This window comes from Vicia villosa, unplaced genomic scaffold, assembly GCF_029867415.1.
Source record: "Vicia villosa cultivar HV-30 ecotype Madison, WI unplaced genomic scaffold, Vvil1.0 ctg.001104F_1_1, whole genome shotgun sequence".
Classification (NCBI taxonomy): Eukaryota; Viridiplantae; Streptophyta; class Magnoliopsida; order Fabales; family Fabaceae; genus Vicia; species Vicia villosa.
Window position 1 is genome coordinate 577,843 of NW_026705481.1, and position 12,662 is coordinate 590,504.

The following is a 12,662-nucleotide window of genomic DNA, read 5'->3' on the forward strand; positions in this document are numbered from 1 at the left end:
ACATTAAAAAAAAATAATACTCTCTATTTCTAAAAATTGATACAGGATAATACTTTAAAAAATAAATAAGAAATTTTATTAATATTTTTAAGTTATGCAAATTAGCTGAATCAAATTCAAAATAATACTTTTATTTTTAAGTTATTAATATCATTTAGATGATTTTTAATTTAATATTTTTTATTTATAAATGTTTTAATATGTATTTTCATTCAAATTGTATTATAAATTTAATTTAATTTAATGTTTTAATTATATTATACAATGTAAAAATAGATAATTTTGTTTGAAAAAATAAAATTATAAATTAATTTTTTATTAATAACATTTAATAGTACATTTAGAATATATATTAGAAAAAACTCACATGTTCGAGAAAGCTCTTCATAATTCCAGCATATCTAAACACTTCTTTCCACTTCTTCAGAATGTCGCACTTGATCTTTCATGAATCATCGCCAACATTTCCTTTAAACCGAAACATTCGCCACAACTATATATACTCACACCATCCCAACTCTCAATTCATCGGAAAATCATCAACCATTGATAAAACACATTCTACAAACAAAAACACTCGCTTTTGCTATTCCTACTTTGTTGTGAATCATCACTATGTCGATAATTCCAAGTGTGTTCAGCACAGGACGAAGAACCAACGTATTCGATCCTTTTTCTCTAGACTTATGGGACCCATTCCAGGATTTCCAGCTGGCCAGATCCGCCACTGGAACCACCAACGAGACGGCAGCTTTCGCTAACGCACATATTGATTGGAAGGAAACACCGGAGGCTCACGTGTTCAAGGCTGATCTACCGGGAGTGAAGAAGGAAGAAGTGAAAGTTGAAATAGAAGAAGATCGTGTGCTCAAGATAAGCGGAGAGAGGAAAACTGAAAAGGAAGACAAGAACGACACTTGGCATCGTGTTGAACGTAGTCAGGGGAGTTTCCTCCGCCGTTTCAGGTTGCCGGAAAATGCTAAGGTTGATGACGTGAAGGCTGGTATGGAGAATGGTGTGCTTACTGTTACTGTTCCTAAGGAGGAATTTAAGAAGCCCGAAGCTAAGCCCATTCATATTACGGGCTAAGCCCATTTACTCACACTTGGCATGTTGATGCTCACGTATGAATAAAATGTATTAAGATGATGAAATAATAAGTATTAGTGTGTAGCTGAGTTCCAGGTTTAGGAGATTGAGACACATGCTACGAATTATGTGTGTGGTTTGTCTGTGAGTGTTATATTCTGTTCTGTTTAGTGTGCATGTCAAAAGCTTTTTATTAAGAGAAATGATATTCTCATACATCATTTTCTTACACTTACACTTCATAACTTCATTAACCAATTTTTTATATTATATTAATCAACTTTTAAATTTTTTTTAACAACAGGATATTTATTAATTAACTTCATCATTTTATTAACCAATTTTTTTAACTTTTTTAACCAATTTTATTTTTATATTAAAAGTCTATTTATATACTATTCATAAACAATGTTCATCAGCACTGTTCACGAATACTGTTCACCATTTTTAATATTATTTTATTTGAAAAATACTGTTTCTCGTATAAATTTTTATACGATGAACAGTGTATACGTGTAAGCATAATATTGCTGTTTTATTAAATTCATGAAATTTTCTCAATTAAGATATATATGTTTTTGCATTTTGTTCTCTTTCAACTATTTTACACATGTTTTTATTTTGTGTTTATTAGATTCATTTAACCTTGTTATTCTGAGATTGATTACGGTATTCTTTTCTCTTAGGGTTATTCTTTTAATAAAATATATTAAAAAATAAATAAATACATTCTGGCGGTTTTATTACGGAAAAGGCAATAATTCACAGTAAAGCTTTACGCGGTTTTATTAAGATTATAGAAAAGGCAACAATTCACAATAAAGGATTTAGTCGACATAAGACCATGTGCAATAGTGTGTTTATTTAAATTCAACATGTTAAAATCATGTGCAATGGGTGTTTAGAGTAGTGTTGAGTGTGTTGGAGGAGAGAGATGTTGAGAAAACTCAACACAATGTACACTGACGCAGGGGCGCATGTGGCAGCGGCTGATTGGCCGGCCAGATTTTTATCCATTTAATACTTTGAACTCAATTATTTCGTTGCAAATTAATTTTTTTTTTTTACTAAAATTCATGATTTTTTTTTCTCTATAAATAGAGACTTGGTTCATTTGATTTGGAAGTTTTTCACTATCTTAATCTTATTATTATCTTTCTATTAGTGTTTATTTTGAAGTTAAGTGTCTTTTTTTTAGTGAAATGGATCCCAATAATCATTTTGACACTCAAAATTCTGCTAATTTTCCATTTAACCAAAATCCCAACAATTATCAAATTATTTAATCATATTTTGTTTTTATTACAAAAAATTAAAAAATAAATTATTAAGTATTTATTATTTTAATTTAATTTTAATCGATAATTGTAATTTTATGTAATCATAAAAATAAAAATAAAATTTAAATAAGAATATGAAAATAAAAAGTGGTGGGGTAGGGTGTTGAGTGAAAAACCATTGGAGAGGGTAAAAGTTGAATGGGTGTTGAGTTATTAGGTGGAAGAAAGAGAAAATAATGTGGAGTGTTGGGAGTTGAAAAAGTGGATGTTGAGTGTTAAAACTATTGTATATGGTCTAATACTACTCGTTTTACGGCGTTTCAACAGCTACTATTCACGTAAGCACATTTAATTTTTTTACCATATTAAATTCTCTATTCTTTGTAGGAAAAATTATTTAATATTCTTAAATTTCATATTTATACGATATCATTTTTTAGAAGAAATATTTTTTATTAACATTAATATTTAATTATTAATATAATTAATTTTATAATTATAATTAATTTAATAATATCTAAATTTTATATCAAAATTTTTCCGAAAAGATTTTTATAGTAGGATATTTTTCTAAATAAGTATAATTAATTTATTATATTTAATAATGATTAATCATAAAAAATATATAAGGTTTGGGGTTCCTAGGTTTTTATATTAATCGATTTGAGAGGTTAATGGTTTAACATGAATTTGGGTTGTCGGTTTCAGATGAATGAGTCCACCCATAAGTTGAAGCGGAAGAAGTTTTCTAATGTCGTGATGCCACGAGAGGTGAAGATGATTGTTGAGGTACAATAAGACATTTTACTTCCATCTTCTATTTGGTGAGATGATGATCACAATGAATGATATCCTCTCTCTACTTCATATTTGGCTGTCTAGTAGTTTCTACACCGCTCACCACACATACGATTGTTGTTCAAACTTGGGGGTTACTAAGGAGAAAGTGATAAAGGAGTTTAGGTATAAGAGAGGTCTCACTTTTGTTTATCTTGGCTGCAGGATAGATATGGTGATCTAGTGTATCAGAGTATGCATGAGGAAACTGCTAGCTATACATGCTACATCTTGCCGGATGTACTATTTTAGTGGTCCTCAAGGATGTATGCGAAGTGTTTGAAATTTGTTTTGAAAAAAAGTAAGTGGTGAGAGAAATATTTTGAGCAAGCAAACTAAGGCTATTTACCCTACACTTAGTCTCTCCTATACTTTTATGTTTGTCAGAGGGATAGTGCTAACCATACCATTTGTAGGTAGGTAGTCCTATTTATTGGACGTGTTCGGGACATCGAAGTGTCATCGAAGGTCGTTTGAAGGAAACAGGATAAGTGCATCGGAAAAGCTGAGATTTCAAGCATAAATTAGAAGCTGAGATTTGTCCATCGGAAAAGCTGCTGCTTCTATCTCTGAAGACAAAGTTGAAGATTTTGAATACAGATCAGATACATCAAAGGTCAATTCAAGCATATGAAGATTAGACTCAAGGATGTACTGAAGATCAGAAGCCAAAGTTTCAAGAATCATAAGTGCCCTCAACAAAGGAAGAACTCGTTTTCAGATTGGCTGCTGCCTAAATATCTAGAACGCAAGGTTCTAACTTTAAGGACTCTGAAACAAAATCTGGGCAGGCTACATCATCACAAGTCAACTCCAGATCAGAAGTCAAGTATCGTTCCTTCAGAAAAGTTGTTGCTATCAATTCTGATAAACGAGACTCTGACTTTCACGGGATGATGATTCTACTATTCACTCAAAGTAGTTTCTGAACTACACATCAGAATCATTATCTGAAGGAGGATAAAGTTAAGTTGATCTCCTCCAAGCTTACTACTTCAGAACCAGAAGTTTATTAATTGAGGATAAGATCAAAGAAAGAAGAAATTAGTACAACAATACATCACAACCACTACAACCAGATGTATGTAATATTTCTCAGAAGCTGTCTCCCACGTATCAAGCTACAAGACAAAGGAAAGTACTATCCACAACAAAGCTTGATTCTATCCATTGGGACTAGCCGTTGGAATTCAAAAGACCTTATTAACCTTCAACGTCTCTTTTGAGAACTATATAAGAAGATCAAATCATCCAACAAAAAGTGACGACATTGTTAACGCCTATGTTGTTCATATCACATCCATGCGTAGCTTCTGATGTCGCCGGTATCGCTACAAAAATAGATATCACAGTTGATGTTCATAGTGCTATAAGGGTTGTTGTCGTTGCAGTTTTTAATTGTGATTTGGTTTCAAATGGAACTCAACCATCACAGATTAACATGAACACGCTGATGAAGAAGATGACTATGCTAACAAGCTGATATCAAGAAGCATATATCAAAATGAGAAGCTGAAGCACATATATACCAACCAAAATACTGTTGGGCTATTTAGCTGTTGCTAAATCCTAAGTTGATATGCTTAAGTTGATAAGAAGAAGAAGATTCTTCAAGATGCCATTCAACTATCATCATACGCATCTTGGAAGAAATTAGAAGAAGCAAGAAGTTGCTGCTCAGAACTTGCTCAAAGAAGATGAAAAAGAAGACCGCTACAAGATGCTACCCAACTTTCTATCATGTACATATTTGCAGAAAAATGTAATGATCCCTAGAGTTGTTGCTCGTATAGTGTTTTAGGTTTAGGATTCTTCTTGTAAATGATTTTAACATAGGAATTATTGCTCGGAACTATGTTAAACAATATGTGCTTAATATTTTGTGTAATCTGCTTAAAAGAAGCATTCATATAAACACAAGTTTATCAACTGAATGTTGATTGTTCCTTGAGTGACCGAGTGAAGGTCGGAATCTTGCGAAGACTGTGGTTGCGGTCATTGTGGGAAATCCTCTTAGAAGACCGAGTGAAGGTCGGGAATCTAAAGGGGTCGATGAATGTTATATCTGTGGATCAGATCACTGAACATTTCATTGTTGGTCAGTATCAAGTGGTTCTTGTGCAAGGTTGTTAGTCACAAGCGGTGGCTTGTGCAAGAGTCAGTAACAGGGGTCTCCTGTGCAAGGATGTTAGTCACAAACGGTGGTTTGTGCAGGGAACAATGAATGTTATATCTGTTAACTCAGATCACTAAACATGTCATTGGATGTTAGTTACCGGAGGTTTCCCGTGCAAGGTTGTTATTCACAGGATTGTGTGTGGAATGTTAGTCACCGACTATTTCCCATGCAATTGTAATCAGTTTGGTTATAGTGGATTAAGTCCTTGTGCTCAAGGCAAAATCACCTCGGAACGGTGGACTGGATTAGCTTGAGGGTTTCTCAAGTGAACCAGGATATATCTGGTGTTCAATTTATTATTGATGTTTAATGTTTTTTAGTTATTAGAAGCTCAAAGAAGTCTTTAACTTTTAAGAAGGCAAATTGCTTCTGAGAAACGATAAGCTTCTGATAAGTGAGAGCTTATAGCTTCTGATAAATAACAACCTCTTAAGCTTCCGCGCGAGAGTTTTAAAGAAAGGGAAATTATTTAAAACCTAATTCAAACCCCCCTTTCTTGTGTTTTTCTCCACCTTCAGAAACCGTGTATGGTGTATGGCACCATAGAAATGAAGTGAGCTTTGGCACAAGACAGGATAGGAATACTATCGTTAAAATCATTATTGATATTATCATGTACATGGGGTGGTATAGAAATGTACTAAGATCACGTATAGATCTATTGATGATGGAATGGATCTTTGGTAGGCTGGATATGTGGATCGCCACGAACGAAAACATTTTTTGAATTAATCAAAGTTTGAATTATTAAAAAAAAGAGTTATCTATGATGGATTGCAAGAGCACAAAATTTTTGGGTTTAAGGTTTGTAATCTTAAATATTTATTTGAGCAAAAAATCATTTACTTATCGAACCCTTTTTTTGTTTATATCAGAAACAAATGCAAGGAAAAGCAACAAAAAATATATTGGCACCCATCATTTGAACTTGCCTAAAATATCATAGATTTGAAGGTCCAACATATGATCTTCACGGACATATTAAATTTTCTTTTATTATTCTGTGCAAACAATATAATATTCTGGATAAACATTGTAGTTTACAAACAAATTATTTTATTAATTTTCTGGGTAAACAATCTAACATACCCCTTAGTTTTATTAATAAACTGAGATATCACTATGCCAAATTTGTCTTTTAGCAGCACCCCTACTAAAGCGCTTTTAGGAAAAAGTGCTGGTATAGGTTTCGCTAAAAAAACACGCAAAAAAAGCGCTCTGGAAGAGGGGGGTTACGAAAGCGCTTTCAAAAAGGGCTCTTATAGGGGGTACGAAAGCGCTTTCAAAAAGCCCTCTTATATGGGGGGGGGGGGGTACGAAAGCGCTTCTCAAAAGCGCTTTTATAGGTGGCTTTATGAAAGCGCTTTCAAAAGCGCTGCTACAGGGGGTAGGGTACAAGAGCGCTTTTCCCTTAAAAGCGCTGGTATAGCTATGTCTACTAAGGCGCTTTTCAAAAGTGCTCTCATAGCCTTTTTAAATTAAAATTTTTAAAACCAAAATTTGATATTACGCGTTTCAGAATCCCTAATTCATCTTTTTTCTCCCATTGACGCTAACTACCCAGAAAACCCAGAAAACCAATCTTCCACAAATTCAACTTCGAATCTGCAAAAACCATTCACCCAGAAAACCGTCGTCGCCCCCACTTCGTCTCCCACAACTCTGTATATCAAAGCTCTTCACCGCCGCCGCCGCCGTGTACCATCTCGCCGCCGCCGTCATCTTCATGTATGTCATCTTGTTTTCTTTTGCTTTATTTGTAATTGTTTTTGTTCGACTAGATATGTTTCTTAATAGGTTATAATCCATGAACGAATCAAATCTCTTGCTGCTTTGTTGTTGGGTACTGAATGTGTTGTGCTGAAGAACACAATTTTTTTATAGCTAAAAACAAAACATTTTTAGATAAAAACAGAACTTTGATATTTTCATATCTAAATTGCAAACACATTTGTCAAGAATAGAACACATTAGTGCCATTTTCGTTTTTATATGTTTTAATGATTTGGGACACGTATTGATTTAAGCCATAAACCACATACTACTGGAAATGATATGAAATGAAAGCTATAGTATATTATGAAAGCATGAACTACTTACTGCATAACTTCTTCTTTGTTAATTTCTTCTTTGTCAATTGTTATGATATAGAACTACTTACTGCATTTTTTTCTACAAAGTGGAACTGATCTGCACATGCCAAGAACACATATTAGTCAATCTGATAATACTAATCTGATTAAAAGAATCCAATGTGGTTTGACTTTATGATAGACTAAACAATTGTTATGTCTTCAACAAGTCCAGTTCATATCATTGAGTTATTTGAATTGTAATGGGTAGTTCAATTGAGGGTTAACTTGTCTACACCAAATGATTATTAAGAGAATAATCATTTGTTTCATTTCTCAAAGCATTACTAATTCAATATTTATTTCATTTCATATTAAAAGTAATGTATGAAAAAAATTAAGATTTTATTTTAAAAAGATAGCAACAAATAACAACTAAGTAGGTTGCACAACTTAACTTCATAAGTTATCCATGCTTTTATCTAAATCCGATTATTAAAAATTTAAGCATTTATAATAGAGTTACCTTACAATAGAATCCACCGGTCTATTCTTTTTATAATACAGTTTTCATGTTTTACTTTTAAAAGTCTAAGTCACTTAATCCTACTAGTGGTTATGTTGTAAGTTACTTATAAAGTTAGACTGTTAGTTGAGGTTAATTGTTAGGACTAATGAACTAGCCTCTCATTTACGAACCAATGTATGTTGAACAAGCCGTGGTACACATGTATGCATCTGTTCTTTCTCTTGTTTGTAGTTACTAGCTAATTGATAATTGATTTCATATCATTTTAAATAATTGAGTTCTAGATTGGGTTTATTTTGATATTTGTTAGTAGTGGTGTATTTAACTGCATCGTGTGTGTGTTTAATTTTACAGTTACTTTGAAGTCTCTGGTTTCTACTTGTACAACGCCGATTCAAACCTACCCATCTCCCACATCAAGTCTAACTCAGGTTACTATCCCTTTCTTCTTGCTTATAGTTTGTTGTTTTCTGCTTATAGTTTATTGTTTATGGTTCTATTTAATTTCAATTTAGTGTCTCTCAATCAGTTTTTTGGTTTGTGGACTTATATTACCTTGAAATAAGGTAATGTCTTCTTTAAGAAATCGGGTATTCTGATTAGGTATTCTGATTAGGTATTCTATTATTCACACTTTATAAGATCTCATTAGGTATTCTGATCAAGACATAATGATGATAGCTATTTATTATCTTGACAGAATTCCTTAGAACCTGATAGAGAAACCAAGAAGCATTTGTTTAGCTTAATTAAGACATGGATAAGACATGGATGAATTCAAACCGATTGTCGAAAGAGTACGAGAAAGGGGTATGGGAATTCGTTGAGTTTGCGGTTGCGCACTCCGAAGACCCGATTCGAATGCCGTGTCCTTGCTTGGGTTGCTGTTATGGGGATAAGGTTGACGGGAATAAGTTGGCATCGCATTTACTACGGTTTGGAATTGATAGAAGTTATACATGTTGGACAATGCATGGTGAGAAAAGTAACGGGAATGTTGAGTCGATGTGTAATAGGAAGTATGCTTCAAACGACGATTGCACAGACACATACGATTGCGATTGAGTCGAAGAGATTGCAGAAGCGCTTGAAGAAGATCTTGAGGATTGTCCCAAAATGTTCGAGAGGTTGGTAAGCGATGCAGAGAAACCGTTGTATGATGGTTGTTCAAAATTCACAAGATTGTCTTCGGTGTTAAAGTTGTACAACTTAAAGGCGGACAATGGATGGTCGGATAAAAGTTTCACAGAGTTATTAGCCCTTATGAAAGATATGCTACCAAAGGATAATGTTCTTCCTAATCGAACGTATGAAGCCAAAAAGATGTTGTCCTCTATTGGCATGAGCTATGATAAGATACTTGCATGTCCAAACGATTGCGTTTTGTTTCGAAATGAGTATGCAGCGTTGAATGAGTGTCCTAAATGCGGTGCCCCTCGATATAAGAAAAAGTTGTCTCCGGCCAAAGTCTTATGGTATTTTCCTATAATTCCGAGATTTAGACGCATGTATTGTAGTGAGACCGATTCAAGACACTTGACTTGGCATGCAGATGAAAGAATTATTGATGGAAAGTTGCGACATCCGGCAGACTCACCACAGTGGATGAAAGTTGATACTAATTATCCTGAATTTGGAAAAGAAGCAAGAAACCTTCGCTTGTCATTGTCTACTGATGGAATGAACCCGCATGGTATTCAAAGTATCTCGCATAGCACCTGGCCTGTGATTCTTATGATTTATAACCTACCTCCGTGGCTATGTATGAAGCGTAAGTACATGATGTTATCTATGCTAATTTCTGGGCCTAAACAACCAGGGAATGAGATAGACGTATACTTGGCACCCTTAATCGAAGATTTAAAATTTTTGTGGGAGAACGGTGTGGAGGTTTACGATGGGTATAGGAAAGAAAGTTTCAACTTGAGGGCGATGTTGTTTGGAACAATTAATGATTTTCCAGCATACGGAAATCTATCCGGGTACAGCAATAAAGGTCAAAAAGCGTGTCCTGTTTATGAAGATGAAACCGATACGACACGATTGGAGCTTTGTCAAAAGAATGTCTTTCTCGGCCATCGTAGATTCTTAAATTCTAATCATCACTACCGTGGGTGGAGAAAAGCATTCAATGGAAAGGCCGAACATCGTACAACCCCGCCTTTTTTTTCAGGTGATCAAATTTTTGAAAAGGTGAAAGATGTGAGCACTCAGTTTGGCAAGCCTTTTGCACATTCACTTGTCAAGGGTGGGTGGAAGAAGAAGTCAATTTTTTTTGAACTTCCATATTGGAAGTCGTTGTACGTAAGACATTTCCTGGATGTTATGCATATTGAAAAAAATGTATTTGACAACGTTATAGGTACGTTACTCAATATACAAGGAAAGTCTAAGGATGGCGTTAACATAAGGAATGACATGGTAAACATGGGGATGAGAACTGAATTGGGACCCGTGACGAAAGGAAGACGAACATATCTGCCACCTGCTGTTTACACTCTATCTAGAAAGGAGAAGAAAACATTGTGTAAGTTCCTCAGTGAAGTTAAAGTTCCAGAAGGCTACTCTTCAGATATTAGAAGACTTGTGTCCATGAAAGACCTCAAGTTAAAGAGTTTGAAGACGCATGATTGCCATGTTATAATGGAACATTTTTTACCAATAGGTATACGTTCTATTCTGCCAGAAAAAGTAAGAAGCGCAATAACTAAACTGTGTTTTTTCTTCAGGTCAATTTGCAGTAAGGTGATCGATCCCGCGATCTTACCAACATTGCAAACAGAGATAGTTGTTACTTTATGTGATCTTGAAATGTATTTTCCTCCCTCGTTTTTTTACATAATGGTTCATCTAGTCGTTCATCTTGTGAAAGAGACACAATTGTGCGGACCAGCTTATATGAGATGGATGTACCCTGCTGAACATTATATGAAAATATTAAAAGGGTACGTGAAAAACAGAAGTCGACCGGAGGGTTGTATTGCCGAACGATACGTTGTTGAAGAAGCGGTTGAGTTTTGTACTGAATATCTGTCAAATGTTCAATCAATTGGACTCCCCGAAAAAAAAGAAGGAAATAGGCTAATTGGAAATAAAGTTGTGACAGTATCAATGGTCGAACGGGATCAAGCGCACTTGTATGTTCTGCACAATGAGATTGTGGTTGAGCCGTATGTTGAAATGCACAAGGTTGTTCTCCGAGATTTAAATCCGAATAGAAATGAGAACTGGATAGTACGAGAGCACAATCGAAGTTTCATACCGTGGTTTAGGGAACATATTTATTCAAAGTATCGTTCAGATCCTGCTTCAGTAACAGAAAGGTTGAGATGTTTAGCCTATGGTCCAAGTATAATTGTGTTTTCTTATAGCGCATACGCAATTAATGGATACACATTTTATTCCAAAGAACAGGATGATAAAAGTACTATGCAAAATAGTGGTGTTACCTTGGTAGCTGAAGCAATGCACATCGTCCTTACAAATTGTTATATTTTATTAATGATAATGACTTTATATTTACTATTGGTTTAGGGCATTTCTTCTTGCCAACTATACTTATCGTCACCGAATTATCGCCTAGTTGGCAAGGGAAAAGTGCACAACACTGTGGGAGATTTACTTCACCATAGACCGCTCCCGGATGGACACCTGAAAGTATCAGTTGATGTTGTATTAGATCATGATGCGGTGCTACCGATACCTGACATGGTCTCAGAGACAACATTGATGCGAGATGCAATAGGGTCATTTGTTGCATGGCCCTCGGAGCTCATTATCATTGGTGATGAGGTATATTGAAAACCATTATGAATCATTTATTTTTCGAATGTCAATTCTGCACCGTTACGTTAATTATTTTTTACATTTTAATTTTAGACTGCTCCTACAAAACCCGCAATTAAGGGTAAAGGGATTTTACATGAGGAGGAGTCTGTTGCATCACTAAAAGAGGTACATTTAAGGTGTTAATATATAATTTGAATCTAAAACTGCATGATTTTATATTTTACCGATTGTTATATGATTTTTAGGCATCTGCTCGGGGGTCACAACAAGTGACACAGCAAGTTCGTAGCGTACCACCTAAGGGTCCTCCGAAGCAAGCGGCAAAAAAAGGTGGTGCTTTTGTGCCTCGATACCGGACGACGCTCGGAACACTTGTTGATATGTCCGATTTGAAAGATGGTGCTCTCCGTAATATCAATATGGATGAAGGTATCTTTGGTGTTGAATTCATGTCAAATATTGCAGTAGATGACTTGGAAGAGATTTTTACGCATGAACAAGTAGGCGTCGCTATTATGCACTCATACATCCGGTAATATTCACTCATCCGATATATTCTTTAATTAGTCGAACAATTAATTTACACATTTCAATGAAAATAATCTAATGTTTATTATGTGTGGTTATTTAAGGTTGTTGTATGACAGAGTGTTGCGCGAGACTGCATTGTCAAACAGATTCCGTTTCGTGTCTTCCGCCCATTGCAGCGGAATGACAATTGCTTCGGAACCAGAATCAGTTAGACAACGCTTAGTCGATAGATTCCTGTCCTCCGGCAATACAGAAAGTTTGATTCTTTGGGCGTATAATACCCGACCAGTAGGGTTAGTTTCTCATTCTTGATTCATCTAATCTTTGTTTCTTTTGCGTAGCAAAATTTTCATATA

The 12,662-nt window shown here is 34.7% G+C and overlaps 1 protein-coding gene across 1 annotated transcript; it reads left to right on the forward strand.

The window, feature by feature from the left end:
- Positions 1-513: 513 nt before the first annotated feature.
- LOC131633271 (17.5 kDa class I heat shock protein-like) lies at positions 514-1,300 on the forward strand. Its single transcript, XM_058903982.1, has one exon. The coding sequence runs from the start codon at positions 616-618 to the stop codon at positions 1,087-1,089; it is 474 nt and encodes a 157-aa protein (XP_058759965.1). The 5' UTR covers positions 514-615; the 3' UTR covers positions 1,090-1,300.
- Positions 1,301-12,662: the final 11,362 nt, after the last annotated feature.